The following is a 23,724-nucleotide window of genomic DNA, read 5'->3' on the forward strand; positions in this document are numbered from 1 at the left end:
CATTTTGAAAATTGTGATTTTTATGACACATCATAACTCAATATTTTCCAAGTTAATTATTACGTCTAACCTTATCAAAAAAGTTCTGTATTGCTGTGTCCTATTTAAACTTAATGCTGACCAAATTGAAAAATGTTTTAGTGAAACATTTAGTCATTAATATGGCTTGCAAACTTAACTTGCCTCTTTTCTTTCTCCAGGTACCCATGGCTCGAGCAAGCATCCTTTGGCTGATAGGTGAGTACTGTGAGCGTGTCCCAAAGATTGCACCAGATGTTCTGAGGAAAGTGGCAAAGAGCTTTACAACTGAAGAGGAGATAGTGAAACTACAAATTCTTAATCTGGGAGCTAAGCTCTGTTTAACAAATCCCAAACAGGTAAGACCTCAGTAAGACTAGCCTTTATTTTCAGACATTTCCAGAGTTTAGGCTTTGCCTTGGCATTTGTTGGATATTTTAAAATTTTGAACATGCTTTTCTCTATTAATTTGTCATTTGCTTAAAAGTTATTCATAGCTAAAGGGAACAAAAGCATACTGTATGATTACTCATTGTAAAGTTTGAGTTGATCTCTTTTGCCTCTGGTAGGCATTGCATTATTAGACTTTTGATCTAGGCGGGATTCTTCAACCAATTGCTTTCCATCTTTGAGATTTTGCAATTATTTTACACTCAGTATATGATTTTGAATGGGCACATGTAAATACCTGAAACATTGCTGAGATTCTATTACTGCATTTAATCTGTGAAGAGAATGGACTTGATTGGTGGGGTTTTGTTTTCTGTTTCCATTGTTTCAGCTCATGGCATTTGTGGTGATGTGATACAAGACCAATCACAAGCTACAGAGCAAAAGGGAAAGGTTTCACTACTGAATGACTTGCATAAAGCAATGCAAATAAACCTTAGATTGCTTAACAAGCAGTTTGCTGTATTTGGATATTTTGTGAATTTAGAGCTTGTAATTCTAAATCAGTATTTTGGAAGATGATCCGTTTCTTTAGTACATGTCACCTACTATGGCACTTGTCACAGGTATTAATTTTTTCATGTCAAGATTATCTGTTTAGACTGGATTCTTTGATCAAGCACTAAGAAATACGTGCAACTGAAGAGGTTCAACCAGTTTTCGACTTACTACGCCAAATATTTGCTACTGAAATATTCCCCTCCTAATAAAAATGTTTAAATTACACTTTTTAAAAATTTGTTCTTTTGTGGGATGTAGGCATTGCTGGCAAAGCCAGCATTTATTGCTCTTAAATTAAGTGACCTTCTTGGCTATCTCGATGGACAGTTAAGTGGCAACCACTTTTCCTGTGGGTCTGGAGTCATCTGTTGGCCAGATGGAAGAATGGAAGATTTTCATCTCCTGAGAGGGTATTAGTGAACCAAATAAGATTCATCATCACAGTTAATGAGATTATCTTTCAAAAGACCTTATAGAGTTAGGCCACTTGGCCCACCAGTTTGGCTCCTGCACCTGGCTGATATGTTTCACAACTTAATTCTCCTGTCTACTCCTGGCAACTCTTGATCCCCTTATTAATTTTGGCCCTATCTATTTCTGTCTTAAAGACACTCAATGACTTGGCTTCCACAAAGTCATCACCTCCCGGCTAAAGAAATTCTCTTCATCTCAGGTCTTAAGGTCATCCCTTCACTGTGAGGCTGTGCTGTCAGGCCCTAGTCTCTCCTATGCACAGAAACTTACTCTCCACGACCCTTCTATCCGAGCTTCACAGTATCCTGTTAAGTTTCAATTAAATTCCCCCAATCCTTTTAAATTTCGGATCTTAGAACTTGAATTTTATTTCCTTGAGCTGCCTTGGTGAAATTTGAACCCAGAACAATAGCTTCAGCCTCTGGATTACTAATCAAATGACATTAAACCAATGCTGCCATCTCCTCTGGATTCTTGCTCCATAATTGAATAATGAGCTCGTCCTACTATTATGATTTGTAAATGATAACTTTTAAGTTTGAAGTACTAAAAGTTAAACAGTGCTGTGTAGATATAAGGTCCCTGAGTAAAACAGAATTAGCATCAATTGACACTTGCTTTCAAGTTTTAATTAAACTAGAATTGATCAGGAAACTGTTGCATTGTTTTTGTTTTGCATGCTGGGGTCTTAGGATTGAGGGACGGAGGCTCCAATGTGAAAAATAAACCTAATCTGAGATGGTTTAATTTGAGCCTAACAGGGAAGCATTTTATTCCCAACGCTAATACCCTGTGCTTTGAGTCATTGATAGCAAATCGTGTACATTAGTAATTTTAAATTGAGGATGACGGAGACCTTGTTTTATGAAATCATATCTGGCAGTGCTTATTTGGAATTTTACCCACTCCAATCAAAGTTGCTATCATTAGTGTAAGTGTAAATGGGTCTGCTTGGAAAATCTTGACAAAATCTAGACATTTCTGTATTTTGTTTATTCATGTTAACCCTTTGCTGTCACCAGAAATAAGTGACAAAAGATCCTTTGGAAAAAACACTCACCATAGATTATTAAAGCCATGTTTTAGCAATAAACCAAGAATATATCTAATAGGTTTGTTGGTAAACCTGTTTGTAGTTACAAACAATAGTATTAGAGGATGAAATCTGAATGGAATGATAAGACTATTTTCTATCTGATATACTGGTAATCATTGACTGAAACTGTGACACTGGAGTCACTTATCTTGGTTGTAGAGGGCATCAGCTAGTTATCGTGGGATAGAAATGGCGAAATACATTGCAAATAATTTGCAATAATACAGTTCACTGATTCATATGGCTTAGTTAATGGTTCATAATTCAGTGAGCAGCAGCTAAGTGCATTCGAGCTCTGGGCACTGCACATGCTTTGGGGCAGTGTTGCATCATAAAGCTAACCTCTTTGGTAGAAATGTGCCTAGCCTAATATCATCTGATATGTTGATGTCTTGCATATTTTTCAGATTAAGTTTTGAGTGCTATGTTTTTAGTTGTATTTCTACATTCATTATCCTCACGTAGACTCTTCACCAGCTTTGCCATTTATGATTATTTTTTAATGATGCCTTTCTTTCCACTTCAGCGGTTTAATAATCTAGCGCCTGGCTTCTTCTCAGGATTCAGCATTCACCTACTCAGCACAGATGAGGACATGTGTCTTAGCTAAAATTTCATTTGCTGCCTTTGGAATGCGTATTCCCAAGGGAGCCACATTCGTTGGTCATGACCATTCATTTTTATTACAACTCTGAATATGTTTATTCAGAGTTATCAATAATCATAAATAACGTGTATTATTTTCTTGTTTTTTGCCAACAGACAAAATTGCTTATGCAGTACATATTAAATGTAGCCAAGTATGATCAGAACTATGACATTAGAGATCGTACAAGATTTATCAAGCAGCTGATTGTTCCAAATGAGAAGAGCGGTGCTTTAAGCAAGTATGCCAAGAAAATATTCCTTGTTCAAAAGCCAGCACCAGTCCTCGAATCTCCATTTAAAGGTATTTCATAGTAAATCATTTTATTTCAAACTAAGGTTTTGTATATGGGATTGTTACCCCCAATGTAGTGGGGAGACTCCTTCCAACTCTGTATTCTGGAATAGATTATACAATGAAATACGAAAGGTTTCTGTTTTCACTTGAGTACTGCTGGCAGCTATTTGACTGTGGTAGACCGCATGATTAAGCCAATTTAATATTCTTGTGTAGGTCTCACATTAGCTATTTTATTCAGATTTCCATTTATTTGCATACGTAACAGTTGCAATGTGAGAATTACCACAGTGAGATCCAGAGCATAGCCACCAAGATGCTTAAAGGTAAATCACATGCTGGATTCAGATGCCAGAGATGCAAGAACCTTATTTTTTTATAAAGAAAAAGTAAATGTCAAGCGTTCTTTCACATGGGGTATTTAAAGATTATTACTATGGAGAGATGGTGACAGAGGCCAAGGTTGGAGATATGGTGGGAGGCAGACCCATATCAGTTGGAAGAAGTTAAATTCCACGAGTAAAACCTTTTTATTAAAATTCAAATTGAAAGCAAGTCTTGATTCTGTCATCCGTTGTGAAAACTCATCTGGTTCACTAATGACCTTTCTTCAGGGAAGGCAATCTTCTGTCCTTGCCTGTTCTGGCGAACATGTGACTTCAGACCAACTGCAATGCAATTAACGATTATCTGCCATTTTTAATCCTTTCAAGGGCAGTTAGGGGTGGACAGAAAATTGCTGGCCGTGCTGATTATGTTCTCGTCTCATGAAAGCCAAGATGAAAAAAGTGGTTTTGTTAATAAACCTCTGTAGCCCATGTAACAGTTTCCAGATTCTACCAATTCACTTAAAATGAGATGTTTCTTAAACCACTCTATCTGACACCTAATTATAGCTGTTATGTATCCTCTCTTTGAAGGAATACTGATGTCTTAATTTTTTTCCTTATGTAATTTTACATGTTTGTTACCTTGTCCGCTTCTATCTGGGAGCTTTTGATTTGAATTTATTTTCAGTATCTCATTAATTACTACATTCCTCTGTGGCTGGTGAATAGCTTAACAAGTCATTGCTTTTTTTTATTTGGCACCAGGGTACAACATTGTTACGCTTCTTTGTGAGCCTTCTAGATTCAAAATGATTTATTTTAAAACATGTGGAGCTGTGATGCGAAATAGTTAAACCATTATACAACTTTGGATATTTTTCAGTTAACCTGTGCAGAGTTCCTATGGAGTGGGTGGAACTTGAACCTGGGACTCCTAATTCTGAGCTCTATGCAACTTGAACAAAATCCTCAGGATGTGAAATTAGTGAATCTGATATTATATCTCCATTTCCTTATCATTTTGTTTTCATTATTCAGGTTGCATTTGCCCATCTCCTCATTTCTCTCTTCTCCCCCCACCACCATTGAATTATGAAACTTAAGATGTCAACCTGAAGTTTGTTGCAATGTGATGTTGGCTCTAGCTGTCTCCAATTCAAAAGCAATACATCACACCCCAATTTTCCAATGAAGGAGTTGTACCAGTGAGAATAGCTGTGGCTTTCCAGTGATCAAAGTAAAAATCTATTTTATTGTGGTATTATGTTGGTTAGGAGGCATTATTTAAGTGGATGCTTGAAAGTTGAATTAATGGACAAATTAAAATGCAATTTCAAATTATAAATAGCTGAAACATTTGAACTCCTATAAAAGGACTCATTAAAGTAGAGCAGTAATACACCCACTGTCCTGTTGATGTTCTGTAAACAACACAGCAACCACAGACTTTCATTTCAGTTGCTTAAGGTGTCAATAAACAGAGTGTTATTTCTGACTTGTCCTTTTGAATTTTAGTTGTGTAAGTGGGTGTGTCATGGTAACTAACACCCACACGCAATTTCAGAAATGATATTTTAAAAATTAGAATGGTAGTTGAAGGCAAAAAAAAGCCCACTGAGTTGCACCACTGAGTTTAAGCCGTGTCAGGATTGTGCCACAAAATAATAAGGAATGGATCTAAAGGGAGCAACCCTATTATTTCTTGATTTGAATAGTAAATTTCAATTATCATGTCTGCTTATCAGTCCAACAGAGCTATTTTGTAATGGTATAAGAGGCAGTCACAATTACTCAATCTTTGTTAAACCTGCATTAACATCAACAAATTATTAGATGTTCAATATTTACAGTGAGGAACATCTATGAGGAAATTATGGTGCAGAGTGCCTGAACTAAGTGTCATGTGACATCATTTCCTAAATTTTATGCAACTTTAATGGCTCTTTTGTTGTAAAAGCATAAAATGTAGGGGCAATATAGGCCATTTGGCCCATCCAAGTCTGTTCCATTATTGAATGAGATTATGGTTTATTTGATAATATTCAACTCCACTCTCCTGCTTTACCCCCATGACCATCAATTGTCTGTCACTCTCTGCTTTGAGTATATTTAATGACCAAGTCTCCACTGCAATAAGGAATTTCACAGATTCACTGACCTCCAAAAAGAAAATGACCTCTCTCTAATAAATAATCCCTTAGTCTGAGATTACGGCCTCTAGACCTAGATTCTCCCCCACTGTAGCAAAGAAATAGTACATTCTGCTACCATAAAATGCTAGCAATTCCTGTGAATTTCACCTTTTCTAATGGTAATTCCATTTTGGCATCCGACATAGGGTATCCCTGACTCTGTCACCAGTGATGTTGTCAGTCAGTAATCAGTCATGTTGAAGGCTACTCACCGAGCAATCCCGGACGTAAGATTTTAAAATATTTTTCAGAAAGCGAAATAATGATTTGGGGCATACAAGGGGTTAAAGTAGAAGCTGAAATATATTAAGGAAAAAATGTTTTTTTAAAAAACATGAAATATTTGAGATTCTGCAAATATAGTTTTTCAAAATCTGAGGTTGTTTTGCAATCATTATGATTTGATTTTAAAAATAAAACCCAGATGAGCCTAATTAATGAGAGTTCAATTTCTTAATGTCAGCTAACACTGACTGACAGTTTCTCTACATTAAGACTTACATAGGATGTTGTTTACTCATCTATGAATATCGCTGGTGGCTGTTGTTCAAAATTGGGAAGATATGTGGGTGAAAGGGGAACTTGAAAGTGGTGGTATTACCTTGGATCTGCTGCCATTCTCCTAGCTAGTATCTGGATTTGAACAGTATCTTCACAAGTGAGAGCAGCTTCTCTAATTCACTGGAACAATTTGACATTTCTTCGAAAAACCTGTAGCTGGTTTGCATGGGTGCACGTTTCTCATACCTCAGCCATTTCTGAGAGAAAGGAATATTGCATAGACTTGGCTCTGAAGTAACTCAGCATTGTTTCAATTTCTTATGTCCATTAATATACATTCTTACAAATAAGAACACGAAACAACAAACTAAATATGCCTGATTAAATAAGTGACTTTTCATCTTTTCTGTCATCTTCAAAGATGAAGTAGTTATGTGAAGGCACATTGATACAAATTGATTCTGAAGCTATGAATTTCACTTCACTCTTGGAGCTAGTGAAATAACTCTTTAAGAAATTTATTACTCACCTATCAGACTTTTTTTGCCCCAAATAAATTCAAATGTAAAAGCAGCATGAAGGGATATAGTAGTAGTCCTCATTCCACCAAAATCCTCAAGTTTCTGCTCATTAGTTTCTCTCTCCAAATTTTCTTTGGTTAAGGACCGGCTTCCCAACACACCAACCCCACTCCCAAGTACAACTACTTGCAGTTCCTGTAGTCCATCTTACTGAAACATATTTGCTGTCTTCCTCTTCTCTGTCTTAGGCAACGTGGCTGAGTTAATATTTAAATGTAATTAACACCATGGATTTACAATTTCCGCCCAATTACGCACATAATTATGAAATTAAAGTGCAAATATCTCTTACTGCTACAGTACTTTGTAATAATACAATTTGACTTTGAATCACAGTAAATCAATGAACCTAATCATAGATTGTATGTTATATGCTATCTGATGGCATATGCTCCAATTTGTGTTATGTGATGTCTTAAGAAATCCACTATTTCTGATCTTTAATTGTTATCTTATTGTGTTGTGTGACAATATGAGCAACTCTGGGTTTGGGACATCTTAATGTAGTTTTATCTTTGCCCTCTTATCAAATTAAAAGGATTCTGTATTTGAGAATATTGCCCTTTAGTTCTTGAAATTTATTTTGTACCTATATTTAAAACTTAAAACTATTGGAAAGTAGTATTTTGGCATTAATGCATTTCCATTTATATTGCTGTTAACTGCAGAAGGAAAACTGGAAACAGTTCACTTGGTAGCAAAACAGTATTAAAATTCTGAATGAGTTTTGTAGCAAGACATGTATACGAATTGTTTAACTCTGCTGTCATTCTTAATATTCACACTAAAGTAATTTTTAGAGGAGCTGCATTTCACTGCAACACCTCCAAATACACTGAATGATTAGCTTTTTTATTGACCATTATGGGTGAGATTATTGTAATCTATGGTCTGAAATCAGTTTCCTGACCTATGAAGAATCATCTCCAGTTTTTATTTATGCTGTGACATTTGAGATAATTCATTCCCAATTATCATTGGTGCTGATTAAGACTCTGTGATATAAAGTCCACTTTTTTTTCTGTTTTCTTATTCGACAGATAGGGATCGTTTCCAACTGAGCACGTTATCGCATACACTTAATACTAAAGCAAATGGGTATCTCGAGCTTCCAGAGTGGCCGGAGAGTGCCCCTGACCCTTCAGTCCGAAATGTGGAAGTCATTCAACCAGTATGAAATTTTATTTTAGTCAATGATTTTTGGCCCAGTTTTTTTTTAAAGTAAGCGAGAGGAAGGCAAATAAATGGTTTAGAATAGAAAATGTTCTTTATTTTATTACCGTACTTAGTATGGTAAAACCATGGCTTGCTTATCAGGCTGAGTAGCTGTTTTATTTGAAGACCATGAACTGAAAGCGAGCTTACAAACCAGTCCGATGGTTTACTTTGTAGAATTAAGTTTAATTTTCTAAAAATAATTTTGTTTTAATGTGTGTATGTGCATTGAAACTTTTAATTTATGGCCTATAATTTGAATGACATTGTCAAATTTTCTTGTAACATGTAGCAATCTGCAGTTCTTGTAATATATTCCATATCACTGTACAAAATTCTTGAATTATTTTGAAGTGGCGATTGCTGTAAGCAAAATTATTTCTTTTAACTGTCCAGCCATAAATGTTGCCATAAAGGATCACTAATGTAAATGCCTAAACACACATTAGTAAACCTTAAATGAGCCTATTTATATCCAACAGGGAATCAAGTTTCTCATGTTAACTCCTGCAGCATTTTCCAAAATCAGTCCCTCTTAACTATTCACCCCTCTCTCCAAGCAGTAACACCACCAGAGCTTGCAATATGCAGCTATGATTCAGTTCAGAGAAGTTAAAGTTGGAATGGTGTAGCCCAAAATAGTATTTGATAATTTAATGAAACTATTCAGACTGTTCATAGGTCCGATGTTTTCAACCTCCTGTAAATTGTTATTGCATAACGTATGCACAACTTTGGATATGAATCAAAAGATAATTTTTGTTGAGTATTCTTTGAGTTGCTTTAGTCATTATCCAATAAATCTGTTGTAGGGCCAATGCTGGTTTGGTACTGGTGTCTACAGTAATAATCTAAGAGTTGCCTTGCTTATATTCACCTATTATAAGCACATAATAGAACTAGTAAAAGCAGAGTTAACCATATGCCTCTTGACCATTCAGTATGATGTTTTGTCTCATTTATTTTTATTGCATGTCTAAAAGTCCAGAAAACATTGGGTCTTTGCTTCACAAGAAGTGCTTTGTTCAAAATTTCTCAACTCCAACATTTTTTGTGTATGTGCTCATTGCGGCTTAACAAAGTTCTGTCTTTCTCTTCTATGCACTTTTTGTTTCTTGGCTGTGGGGACTAGAAGTGGAATAATGCCTTGCACATTATATGGAGTGCTGGTCAATTTTGTAAATAACATGCCCATGTCATGTGCAGTCTTAAGTTTTTAGAAGGATTGGCTCATAGACAACTCTAACACCACTTTTTGTAATCCATTTTCTCATCTTTAATCCTCTAGGACCTTAACCCTTGCTGAGGTATCAATCATCAGGTTTCACTGAAGTCACCATTTATTACAAGACTAGTTTTGTGTGTGTGAGGCTATTGAAATCAAGAAATTGAGCCTCCCCTCATCTAATGTCCAAATTTATTTATGTCTAGAAGTGGCTGGATAGCAATTAAGGATACAGAAAACATGGGCCAGTTTTTCTTTTTATTCCCTTTTCTCTCCTCCTGTCTATCTACCACCTCTTCAGGTTTTGTACCATCTACACCACCTGTTACCCTCCTATTTTCCCATTTAAGGGCGATAAGATGATTAGCATTGCACTGGTGTCCTTGGTTTGATTCCAGCCTCAGGTGTCTGTCTGTCTGTGTATGGCATTTGCACGTACTCCCCTTATGTGTGGTTCCGTCCCATAGTCCAAAGATGTGCCCGTTAGATGGATTGGCCATGCAAAATTTTTCTGACATATTCAGGGATGTGGCTAGGTGGATTAACCATTGTAGACGCTGGGGTTACAGGATATGGTGGGGGGGCTGGGTCTGGGTGGGATGCTCTTTGGAGGATGAGTGCAAACTTGATGGGCCACATGGCCTCCTTCCACACTGTATAGGGATTCTATGATTATCTATTTTCCTTTCTCTGACTCTCTTGGTCATTTTAAATACTTCCATTGTTATCTTATGGATATCTTTTTGTTTAAAGCTGTTTTAAGTCTCAACTATTTGTTTTTGCTGACAGGTTAAGCTGGTTACACCAGGAGGTAAATCAAAAGGCAAGAAAGATAACTTGGATGGCAAGTTTTACTCTGATTCTGAGGAGCAGGAAGACTCCAGCCAAAGTGAGTGTATGCTGGGTCAGATTGGAGAATTATGATGCAAGCAAATTTCTTCCAACACTTGTTGTGTGACTCTTGTTTCATTCATGGCATGTGGACTCTCCTATCTTGGGTCATTGCTTTGGATCTGTTTTTGATTGAATGTTTGAGTGTATAATTGAAAACAAATGTCCATATTTGTCACAGTCGGGCAGTGCCCATATTTGACCATGGCAGCTCTCTCCTTTTCTTTTTCAGTGGTGTGAACAGCTGATCGAATAAAATATAAAAATAATCTCATAACAAACTTGAGAACACAATAAGTAAAACAGACTGTTACATTGGCTTTGACTAAATAGTTGTGTTGTTGAGTTGTACTTGGATCTTTGACCCTGAACCATCTTGTGTCCAACTCTAACTTAGTCAACGTTACAACATAATTGAGCATCATAGTGAGCTTAAGTCCAGTTTTAGTAAGCAAATTATTATCTTTTTAAACTATACCGTGGTAAAGCAATTTAAGTGCAAGCAATTTTAAAATATTTTCAAATAGTGGCATGATAACCATTCTATGAAGTCCTCTGATGTTGACCTCTTTCTCTTGATATTCATTTGTTTGGGTAGCTTCTGAATAATTGAATTTATTACTGTAGATAACTTTCTGAAAACATCCTTTTAATTTTATTGTGATTGTGTCATTTAAATGGTTTGGAACCAATGGTGAACTTAGTCAAAAATTTGAAGTCAAATGACCTTCAACCTCTTACCATTCAATCTCAGGTAGTGAATCTAGTAGTGAGAGTGAAAGTGACAGCAAGAATGAAGACAGCAGTTCGAGTTCAAGTGAAGAGTCAAGCGATAGTGAATCGGACAAAGAGGAACAGAATGAAGAAAGGTAAATGTACCATCCTAAAATTGTTCCAGAGTTGGTTTACAGGCCTGTGCTTAAAGCTGGGTAGAAACAAAACTAAGCTAAGATTTCAGTGAGCTACTAAATCCCTGAAATGAATGGGGGAAGCAGATGTTAATTTCATCAAAGGCAATTTTAAAACTTTATGCTTGCTGCAGTATGAGGGGAATTTGAGACATGGCATGTTCGTGGAATTATATAGCATGCTTATCAGAAATAAGGGATTTCTACTCATGAAATCTAGAGAATTGGTACTCCGTCTTTGTCATAGTTTTATTTTCTTGTATCTAGGTCTATAGTCAGAGGTTGTTTGACATGATTAGTTTGGGACTCCATTATTAGTATATTCTGTGCCCAGCATCATAGTCACGATAGGTCTGTCAAGTAGCCTCTTTAGAAACTGTACCAGATAAGCCCTGTATTTAAATGTTATAATAACTTGTACAAACTTACCCCATCATTAATATCAGTTTGTGATCAGTTTCTCAACAACTTGTATCAAAACTGGTTTGAAGTCCTGAGGTGGTTTTTGTCAAACAAACATTGTTTGTTTGGTGGCATGCTTTATGTTGGGGCAGTGCTGATAGAAATCAGAGTACTGATTGCACCCTGAAAATAAGGCATTTAATGTTAATTAATGGCTGTCAAATGGAAAGCCAAATTATAAAGATACATTTGATTTAGAATTTCCATTTTTTTAATGATTCAAAATCTTAAACACGAGGAGGTGAAAACAGATGCAAAATTGTTTGCCTTATTCTACCTGCTTGGTTTGTAGTTATAAAAGAAGTGCTGTAAAATTTAAGAGTTATCAGCCTAAGAGCTAGCACCCAGTTATAAAAGTAATGTAGGGACTAAGACAGTGAGGCTGGGTGTTTGAACCATAAATGGGGTTTCATCTTAACAGAAGGCAGCACCTTAAGTGTAAGACAGTTTTGCTGCCATTAGATTTGAAATTTATGCTATAATTTAATCTTTGTTCTATTAGTGTGAATTTGCTGTTTCTCTGATTATACTGATGGCATTTTATTATGTCATTGTTTCACATGATAAAAAGTACATATTACTAATTTGAAAATCCAGAATCTTATTTGACAGTTTACACCCTTGCCTGTCGATGATTGCAGAGATGGTTGCCCTTTCATGCGTAGTTTGCTGCTGATGCTGCTGATGTGTGTGCAGCTTGGCTTTTTTGTAGCTGACAGCACTGATTGGGGTATAGCACGCACTCTGCTCTTTTTATTATAGACAGTAATTAAGGCAGTTCGCCCTGCCACTTCATAACAAATACAGCATAATGCCCTAATTATAACTTTATTAATTTAAGTCAGGATTTAATGATTTTAAAAGTGATTTATATTGTTTTTCCTGTTTGGAACAAATGAAATCTCTGGTTTAAATTAATACTGGCTTTTCATTTCTGCAAAAGTTAAAAAGCTGGTTCCAATAAATTCTGTTCATTAGATTAGCATTGGAAATTATCTGTAGTAAGGTAAACATCCATTAATCCTCAAAAGGGCAGAGGAAATGTAGCAATTTTCCACCTAAGTGAATCCAAAATTTGAAAATTATATATTTTCTTCTGGTGTTCAAAAGCTGACGGTGTTTCCAGATTTCCTCAACGCAATCTGGTTGAGTTTTATTGTGGTTGTGTTGTCTCTCAGCATTTACCAGGGAGAGCTTCTGACTGATATTTGACCACAATTCTATGTATTGTCTCCTTTCCTCTGCACCAATAATTGGCAAAGCTTCTCTTGTCTGTGTACCCACACAAGTAGACACCAAGTGTTTTATCTGCTTTCATTTAAATGCATGAATAATATGGTAGTCCAGGATGATCAACAAGACGGGTAAGAATACATTTGTACTCTTTGGCTTTTCGTTGATGATCCATGTCTGCATTAATGTTCCCACATGTATGTTGAATTCGTCCAGAGGTGTGTTGGTCAGAGGCTTCTTTAGGATTGGTGACAGATTTTGAGGTGGGTCAGTGAAAACCTATTCAGGAAGAATTACAATAATATCTGCAATGAAATTTATCCATTATTCAATTCACACATTGGCATGGAAAGACAAATATTGTAGTTAACGCCAAAGCATCTCTTAGTTATTCTACTTGGAAAATGTTGCATGCAACTTAAATAGAATGTTACGTTCAACTGATCAAATTTGGTTGGAATTTTGCACACAGTGAACCAATTGGCTTAATACAAAACTGTAATTTAAGAACTCCAAAGATCTACACCAGAAATCTAATAATAAGCAAAGTAGTCATGTTGAGTCATTTGGTCAGCAACTCTAGAGTGAGTAAATGGTTCATATTTCAAGGTGATATCGATTCTTACAATGCTGGTTTAATGCTAATCTGCTGATACTGCCTCACCAGCCTTTAAAATTCCTATTTTCTGATGAAGGGTTTATGCCCGAAACGTCGAATTTCCTATTCCTTGGATGCTGCCTAACCTGCTGTGCTTTAACCAGCAACACATTTTCAGCTCTGATCTCCAGCATCTGCAGACCTCATTTTTTACCCTTTAAAATTCCTATGTTTTAAGGAATATTTTAATTGCCCTCAATGTCAAAAGTGTTGTCGGGCTTTCTAAATTATCGTTATTCCATAAAATGTTTTCTAATTTTTGATTTCACTTATAGTAACCCTAAATTCAGGCACTGGAGTTACTGTGTAGACTCATGGAAACTATCATCCTTCACACTCTTGGGGCGGATCATAATCTTGAAATTTTGCAATTTACTGATTAATGTTTTCGACTGTTATGACTGAATTGCTGTTTGTCCACGTATTGAAATAAATAAAAGTAACTTACTCGAAAAGCATGAGGTAAAATTGTAGCTTTGTGCTTAAAATTGTAGCACATAATCACATGTTCCAAGAATGTTGATGCAGAAATGAATCATTTGAAGTAAATCTAAATCTTTCCCTTTAAAGAATAAAAGCATCTGTTCTGTGCTTGTTGGGGGAAAAAAAAGCCAAAAATTGTCTGGTTGTTTTCAACTTTACAATGTTTTCATCTTCAGTGAATACAGTAACTCTGAAAATAACAAGACCAAAACTAAACCCAAAAAGCTGAATTCTGCAACTTCCTCTGAGTCAGAGGATAGTTCTTCTGAAGACGATTCTGAATCTGGGAATGACTCCGACCTAGAAAACACAGTGACACAAAAGGTAACTTGAAATAAGCTTCACCTTATTTCTCAAGTAGACATGGCTTATTTTAAAAAATGTGATAGAAGTGGTTGCTGCATATGTTGGTGAAATTTGACTAAGTCACAAAGCAACATCTATGTTTATTGCTTTCCTTTTGGACAAAATTAATTTATATCTCTAGAAATATAGAAAGAGCAGCATTTATTGCCCATTGCTGATTCCCTTAAAGAAAGTGGCAGTGAGCTGCTTTCTTGAATCCCTGAAGTCCTTGGGTGCAGGGACAGCCACAATACTGTTAGGAAGGGAGCTGCAAGATTTGATCAGGCATTGTGCTTGGCTAATAATGTTTCCTTGCTGGTTATAACCAGGGATATTTACAGCCTTCTAGACTACATGATCCAAATTTGTAAACTGTGTGTGTTGTTTGTTTTAGAAGAATTTGGGAGAGCAATTGTCCAAGGTTCAATTTCCAGTGAGAGTGACTCTGACTGACTCAGCTAAAATATTTAAAGAATTTGTGGTTTTCAGAATAAGCCTACTAAATTTAGGCCCTATGTCCCTCAGCCCATCCCTTCAAGCACCACCCACCTAATTTGGTATAGCCTGCTGCCTGCATGAGACTTGGTTACCATCTTAAACTCATCAAATCGGAGCAAAAACAAATCCTCCTTGATCATAAAACCTGACCTAAGAAGACCTAAATTTAGAATTTCTCAATTAAATTCAATAAATTTAATCCTATCAATTGCACTATCAATTTCATTTTGTCCTCTTTATTTTCAATTTTTTTTCATTTCCATAAGTCTTCTCTGTATAAGCCAATAAATCATAGCAGCTTGAAAGAAAGGCGTTGCAATAATAATGGACGATTTTGTTCTTGTTGATTTGAGTAAGTTAAATTGTAAATGTTCACCACAAGAATGTTCACCTATAGAATGTATTTGTGACACTTTTTTTGGAACTGGATAATGTGCCATTTTAAACCTGATAATTTGTACTGAGATGTGATCAATGTTCTCATAGTAAAGGATTCTCTTGGCAGCAGAGATTATACAATGATGGAATTGATGGAAATAAAAACTGAAAGAATTGTGGATGCTGTAAATCAGAAATAAAAGTAAAAGCTCAGCAGGTCTGACAGCATCCGTGGAGAGAAATCAATTAACATTTTGGATCAAGTGACTCTGAGAACTGATATTAGCTAGGAAAGCTGAAGTGGAATTGGAGGACTGTCGGGTAATATCATTACCTCTGGGTAAGAAGGGTCGGGTTCAAGACTCATCTCTTTAGAGGTGTGTCACGTCTAAACAGGTTGATTTAGAACATCTACAATGGTGGACTTTCACATCCGTTTTGACAGCAGTAAATCTTCAAATTAAATAAAGACTGTTATAAAAGTGTGAAGACAGACATGGCTGTCGTGGGCAGCAGAGTAGGTGAGGAGACAGTAGAGAAGCAGTGGCAGACATTTAAGGTAGGATTTCAAAACAACAATTACACTTGTGTGGGGAAAGAAAAACTGGGAAACATGCCACATCCCTGGCTGTCGAAAAAAAATAAGTCTGGCATCAATTTAAAAGCAACGGCATAGAGTGCTGCAAAGATTAGTGGGAGGCTGCACCAGTGGGAAAGTTTTAGAAACCAGTGAAGAATGACCAAAAAATGCAATAGATTGAAAGTGCAAATAGGATGCAAGAGTAATTGAGCAACAAGTATGAAAAACAGAATTTGAGCTTCCAAAATTATGTAGAATGGAGGAGAGAAGCTAAAATAACATCAGACTGAAGAAACCAGGAAGTGGTGGAGGCTTTGAACTTTATTTTTGAGATAACAACATTAAAAACATTCCAATAGTAATATCAGAAAGTCAGGGGCACATGTAAAGTTGGAACTGAGTAATATCACTTGAGAAAAGTACAAGGAAAACTCATCTAGCGAGTCCCCTAGAACTTGTAGGCTGACTCCGAGGGACTTAAAAGGAAGTGATAAAAGCAGTGGACAGTTTAGTTGTAATCTTCCAGAACACTCCCGATTCTGACAAGATCCCAATTGATTAGAAAATTGGAAATATAGCATAATCCACTGATTTATGGTGGTCACACCACTGCGAAAGAAAGGGAATCTGATTACTATAGGGAGTTAAAACATCAGGTCAGTAGTACAGAATGCCCTCAGGGCCTATCCCTCTTTCCATTTTAGATACTGCTGGGGCAGATGGTTTCTTGAGGGCTTACCTGTGGGGTTGGGGAATGGTGTGGTGGTGGTTTTGGGGACTGAGAGTGCAGCGGGATTGAGGTAGGGGATTCTATCACAAGGTGCATGGACAGATATTTCTGTGATTGCAGATATGACACCATATGTTGCTTCTTTGGTGTCAGGACCCAGGTTGTCACCGATTTTTGACTACAGAATATTCTGAAAGGCCAGAGTTCATGGTACAATAGTAGTAATGACATGGTTAAAATTGCAATAGGGTCCTACAACCAGAATATGTAAAACTAAGAATAAAATGTAAAAAGCAGGACCACAAAGGCAGTAACCTCAATTAGTCTCAATGCCATGCGTTAGCAAGATCAGTATGCGAAATGGGAGAATTGATGGACATCAAAGAAGTGGCTGATCAAATAAAGCTGGACACAAGAGGACCACAAAAAAACTTCCCTGAAGTGTTAGGGAAACAAAGGAGAATTAAAAGAAAGCAATACCAGACCACAAATGATGCCAGGGAAATTAATGGGATTAAAGATGATAGATCCCTAGGATCTGATAATCTACATTCCAGGATACCAAAGAAGGTGGCCATGGAAATGACAAGTGTATTGGTTCCCATCTTCCAAAATTCTCATCTCCAGAGCGGTCGAGGCAGATTGGAAACTGAAAAACGTATCCCTGCTATTTAAAAAACCAGTGGAGGACAAAAGAAAGCCAAGAATTACGCCTGGTTAGCCTAACATCTCTATTAGAGGAAATACTGAAGTCTGTTTTTAAAGAAAAAGCTATGAAGTTAGGATACTTAAGTTACCAATGTAAATACACAGTGTTATTTATTTAGAATTTCTTTTGGTGCCTGAATTGTCTAACAGTTGCATTGCAATTTACAAATCATGCTAGTTGCACCTTGGTTGTAGTATTATAATTAGCAATAGATTAAAGTAAACCATGGGGTGGCATAGTGGCTCAGTGGTTAGCACTGCTGCCTCACAGCGCCAGGAACCCAGGTTTGACTCCAGCAATTGGTGACTGTCTGTGTGGAGTTTGCACACTTTCCCCGTGTCTGCGTGGGTTTCCTCCCACAGTCCAAAGCTGTGTGGGTTAGGTGAATTGGCCATGCTAAATTGTCCATATTGTTCACGGATGTGTAGGTTAGATGCATTAGTCAGGGGTAAATATAGGGTAGGGTAATGAGACTGGGTGGGTTACTCTTCGGTATGGACTTGTTGGGCTGAAGGGACAGTTTCTACACTGTATGGGTTCTTAAAAAAAAATTTCTAATTCTAAACCTAATTTGAATATTGTCATTGATGTTGATCCAGCATAACTTTCAGTTTGTCATTCATATACGTGTAGCTGTGGCTGAATTTCATCACCACTGTTGCATCCACAAATTTGCTTCATAATGACATTGTAGTTCCTTTCTAAATATTGACTCAATCTCCAATTGATGCCCAATCTGATGTATTACCAACTTTGAAGCAGGTAGGCTTAACTCTGGATGCTTCAGATTTAGTTTAGGCCTTCACATCTAACTTACATTTGCAAGTTAAATATTAGTCCAAAGCAATTTCAGCTGTGCGCTGCTGTTAAAGTTTTAGACTGCTATGTAAAGAAACAATTTTTGATGCTGGTGACATTTTATCAAGTCAGTCAGGGAATTAGTTAAAAAATCCATCGGGAGCAAATATAATACTTCAAAATACAAAGGAATATTCAGAAATCCCAAAAATTGAGTGGATGTTTGATTATGACAATTTCTTTTCTGTTTTGTAAATGACGATCATCTCTGTTTTAATGGCGTGTTTATAAGTTTGATGTTTGTGTTGAATGTTTTTAAGTATTGTGGATGGTAATGCACTGTTACTCAAAATATAAAAATCTTGTAGGGATTTTAAAATTTGAGCATGTTGCTATGGTGTACTATGTGTCACATGAAGAAAAGAGGAAATTGTCAGTGACATACAATCAAACGCATAATTTAACAAACCATGATAGTGATAAAGATTGTCTGATCATCAGAGGAAAAAAAGCAAGTTGGCTTCTTGGATGAATCTAATGTAGACACTGAGTTGAAAAAATAACTGATCCACTTTTTAAATATAAAGAAACAAATTGTCTATATCTTTCTGCCCGATTTGTTTTTAAGTGTGAACAAAATGATATCAGTGGGAGATCTGTCAATGCATTTGGTTTGTCAATGATTGTGTATAAATGTGGGCAGAGTAAGAAATAAAATTTGCACAGTAAAATACGATTTCATTTACCTTCTCAGCAGCTCCATTGCTCGTGCTGTGGTGTGAAATTTTCATTTTACACAGTTTGCAGGCAGAGCCTATGAATTATGCATTGAGCTAAAGAAATTCTCAATCTCCTGCTTTGTGCCATAAAAATGCATTGATCTAGGTTCCATCTCTATTACTAGGATGAATCTCAGATTCAGGAATATTTGATCGGATATGGTTTTAACTTCATTATTTGTTTCTGTTATTAAGCTTTTTCTGTGACGGTTACTTTGTCTGTCTGTCACAGGAGAATCTGGGTAGCTAGTGACTGGATTGTCATGCATTTTCCTTCTGTAATGGAATTTTTATTATCTGAACTCGTGGAAATCGTTATATCTGACATTTTAGACAAATGCATTGGAAAAATACAAACATGAGGCATTTAATGTCTTGCAGGTAGAGTGTGCCTGTACATCTGAGAATTTTTTAAACTCAGAATTAGTTTTTGTTAAATTTACAAATTCTACTCCTTTTCATATAATGTGAATTAATGATCCATTAAATGAAGGGAATTGTTATAAAATCATCTGTGAAATGTAACTTGGTGTGACTTGCACAATGACAATCCTTGCTACTGAGAATGAGAAAATGAATGTATCATAGGACCAGAAGTAAGCCATTCATCCCTTTGTGCCTGTTTAATCATACCATTAGATTGTGTCAGATTTGTACCATGATTCCATTCTAATTCAGTTGTGGCCCATCGAAGTATTCTCCCATCTGAAGTTGTGAATTTGTGTCCCAATCCAGTGGGTAGAGTCCGAGAGGGCGAAGAAGGGCATCGCAAAGGAGCAGAAGTTTGAAGAGGAAGCATGCTGTAAGAGGAATGGACCGGGAAAATGGGAGTGGGGGTGTGAAGAAGGGTGGCTTGTGGGATGAGGGAAAGAAGGGCACTTTAATGGGAGTGGGTTTTGCAGAAGGGCACTGCAAGGGGAGTGAAGATCAGGCATAAACTTACAAAGCAGTAACTGCCCAATTTTAAAATTTCATTTTTTAAGCATGTGATCGCTGTGTACACAAAACACCCTGCAAGGACTGCAACAAACATTACATTAGACAAACTGACAGGAAATTAGCCACCAGGTTACATAAACACCAACTAGCCACCAAAAGACGTGACCAATTATCACTAGTATGCATACACACAGACGAAGAGGGAAATCAGTCCAGTCAAAGAGGGACATCAGTTCAACTGGGACAATAATCCATTCTGGGACAGGCTAAAGAAAGACACCGGTGGGAAATCCTAGAGGTCTGGCATTCGAACCAGAACTCCATTAACAAACATAGATTTGGACTCCATTTACCAGCCTCTTAAACAGAATCAGAAATGATACCACCTACCGCAACAAACCAAGGCACATAAATAGTAAGTAGAACAGATTACCAACGGTTCACCAGAAGTTCACTGATGATGTTACCTAGCATGGCGATGAAATGTCTGAACACAAACTCACCAGCTCAGTATACAAACAGACAGCCCAGTGATATTTAATAGCCTCTGGCCAGTGAGCTAAGTGTCAGTTGACTGGAGGATAGTAATGTAGTTCCTTTATTAAAGAAGGGCAGCAGGGATAGGCCACATTAATTACAGATCAGTTAGTTTGTCATTAGTGGTACAGAAAGTTTTGGGGAAATATTCTGAGGGACAGGTTTAATCAATATTTGGAAAGGCAATGATTGATCAGGGATAGTCAGCATGGATTTGATAGGCACCTTTTGAAAAGGTACATAAATATATAGATAAAGTCACTGATGTGGTTTATATGGACTTTAGTAAAGCCATGACAAGGTCCCACATGCAAATTTGATTCAAAATGTAAGACTCCCAAAGTATCCATGGCAAACTGGATCCTAAATTGGTTTGCAACTAGGAGGCAAAGAATGAGGGTGGAAGTTTGTTTTTGTATTTGGAAGCCTGTGACCAGCAGTGTACCACAGATCAGAGCTGGGAGCCTTGCTATTAATGACTTTGATCTGAATGTAGAATTTATAATTAGTAAGTTTGCAGATGACAAAGATTTGGTGTCGATAATGAGGAGGATGGTCTCTGGCTACAGTCTGATACTGAACAATTGGTAAATTTTGACGGACCAATGGCAGATGGAATTTAATCTTTATAAGCGTGAGGTAACATATTTTGGGAGGTCTAATAAGGGAAAGATCTACACAATGAATGGTGGATTCCTAAGGAGCACTGAAGTAGATAGGGTCCTTGGTGTACAAGTGCATAGATCCCTGAGGTATCAGCACAGGTAGACAGGGTGATGAAGCATCCATCTGCCAGGGCATAGAATATAGAAGCAACTGTAATAGAGCAGACCAAACACCCTCAAAAAAAAAATTATGATAACCTGGACCCAAATTCTTTCTTCTGTTAAAGGTATGTGTAAGGCATTACATTCCACATGTAATTCATTCAAACCACTTGACTTCAACCAAAACACACTTAAGTTTTACATTAGTTACACTAGAGTCATAGAGATGTGCAGCATGCAAACAGACCCTTCGGTCCAACCAGATATCCCAACCCAATCTAGTCCCACCTGCCAGCACCTGGCCCATATCCCTCCAAACCCTTCCTATTCATATACCCATCCAAATGCCTTTTTAAATGTTGCAATTGTACCAGCCTCCACCACATCCTCTGGCAGCTCATTCCATACGTGTACCACCCTCTGCATGAAAAAGTTGCCCCTTAGGTCCCTTTTATATCTTTCCCCTCTCACCCTAAACCTATGCCCTCTAGTTCTGGACTCCCCGATCCCAGGGAAAAAGACTTGCCTATTTACCCTATCCATGCCCCTCATAATTTTAAAAAACCTCTATAAGGTCACTTCGCCTCTGCTCCAGGGAAAACAGCCCCAGCCTGTTCAGCCTCTTCCCTATAGCTCAAATCCTCCAACCCTGGCAACATCCTTGTAAATCTTTTCTGAACCCTTTCAAGTTTCACAACACCTGTTGTTGTGATTCTGTTCGCTGAACTAGGAATTTGTGTTGCAGATGTTTCGTCCCCTGTCTAGGTGACATCCTCAGTGCTTAGGAGCCTCCTGTGAAGCGCTTCTGTGATGTTTCCTCCGGTGAATAGACCCACAACAACAAGCACCCGAGCTATAAATCTTCTCTCAAACTTTGTTCACAACACCATTTTGATAGGAAGGACATTAGTTAAAATAAAGACAAAATAAAAGCAATTTGCTTGACTGTAACTCTATCGAAATGCTTAACAAAACACGTATTGCGGATGTTTCGTCCCCTGTCTAGGTGACCTCCTCAGTGGTTGGGAGCCTCCTGTGAAGCACTTCTGTGATGTTTCCTCCGGCATTTATAGTGGCTTGTCTCTGCCGCTTCCGGTTGTTAGTTCCAGCTGTCCGCTGCAGTGGCCGGTATATTGGGTCCAGGTCGATGTGCTTATTGATTGAATCTGTGGATGAATGCCATGCCTCTAGGAATTCCCTGGCTGTTCTCTGTTTGGCTTGTCCTACAATAGTAGTGTTGTACCAATCAAACTCATGTTGCTTGTCATCTGCGTGTGTGGCTACTAAGGATAGCTGGTCATGTCGTTTCGTGGCTAGTTGGTGTTCATGGATGTGGATCATTAGCTGTCTTCCTGTTTGTCCTGTGTAGTGTTTTGTGCAGTCCTTGCATGGTATTTTGTACACTACATTGGTTTTGCTCATGCTGGGTATCGGGTCCTTCATTCTGGTGAGTTGGTGTTTGAGAGTGGCTGTTGGTTTGTATGCTGTTATGAGTCCTAGTGGTCGCAGTAGTCTGGCTGTCAGTTCGGAAATGCTCTTGATGTATGGTAGTGTGGCTAGTCCTTTGGGTTGCGGCATGTCCTCGTTCCGTTGTCTTTCCCTTAGGCATCTGTTGATGAAATTGCGTGGGTATTTGTTTTTGGCGAATACGTTGTAGAGGTGGTGTTCCTCTCTTTGCAGTTCTGGTGTACTGCAGTGTGTTGTGGCCCTTTTGAACAGTGTCTTGATGCAACTTCTTTTGTGTGTTTGGGTGGTTGCTTTCGTAGTTCAGGACTTGGTCTGTGTATTGGGCTTTCCTGTATACCTTTTGTGGTGAATTCTCCATTAGGTGTTCTCTGTACGGAATGGGAGTTGGTTGTCCTTTTCTTCCTTTCTAGTGAATCGGATTCCTGTGAGTGTGGCGTTGATGATCCGGTGTGTGTGTTCTCTATTTCTGTGTTTTTAATGATTACAAAGATACAGAGAACACCTAACGGAGAATTCACCACAAAGGTATACAGGAAAGCCACACACACAGACCAAGTCCTGAACTACGAAAGCAACTACCCCAACACACACAAAAGAAGTTGCTTCAAGACACTGTTTAAAAGGGCCACAACACACTGCAGTACACCAGAACTGCAAAAAAAGGAAGAAGAACACTTCTACAATGTATTCGCCAAAAACGGATACCCGCGCAATTTCATGCCACAACCCAAAGGACTAGTCTCACTACCGTACATCAGGAGCATTTCTGAACTGACAGTCAGACTACTATGACCACTAGGACTCATAACAGCACACAAACCAACAGCCACTCTCCTACAACTCATCAGGCCGAAGGACCCAATACCCAGCATGAGCAAAACCAATGTAGTGTACAAAATCCCATGCAAGGACTGCACAAAACACTACATAGGACAAACAGGAAGACAGCTAACGTTCCGCATCCATGAACACCAATTAGCCACGAAACGACATGACCAGCTATCCTTAGTAGCCACACACGCAGATGACAAGCAATA

The 23,724-nt window shown here is 37.6% G+C and overlaps 1 protein-coding gene across 2 annotated transcripts in view; it reads left to right on the plus strand.

Annotated features, from left to right (window-relative positions):
• The window catches only part of ap3b1a (adaptor related protein complex 3 subunit beta 1a), a 309,270-nt gene that overhangs the window by 169,937 nt on the left and 115,609 nt on the right, over window positions 1-23,724 (plus strand). For both annotated transcript variants that reach the window (XM_060835806.1, XM_060835815.1), the window contains exons 15-20: window positions 201-377; window positions 3,302-3,488; window positions 8,126-8,256; window positions 10,315-10,414; window positions 11,171-11,285; window positions 14,337-14,484. In XM_060835806.1, coding sequence (XP_060691789.1) covers window positions 201-377; window positions 3,302-3,488; window positions 8,126-8,256; window positions 10,315-10,414; window positions 11,171-11,285; window positions 14,337-14,484 — 858 coding nt within the window. The remainder of the gene's footprint in view (window positions 1-200; window positions 378-3,301; window positions 3,489-8,125; window positions 8,257-10,314; window positions 10,415-11,170; window positions 11,286-14,336; window positions 14,485-23,724) is intronic.

Source organism: Hemiscyllium ocellatum, chromosome 2, assembly GCF_020745735.1.
Source record: "Hemiscyllium ocellatum isolate sHemOce1 chromosome 2, sHemOce1.pat.X.cur, whole genome shotgun sequence".
In the NCBI taxonomy this organism is placed as follows: domain Eukaryota; kingdom Metazoa; phylum Chordata; class Chondrichthyes; order Orectolobiformes; family Hemiscylliidae; genus Hemiscyllium; species Hemiscyllium ocellatum.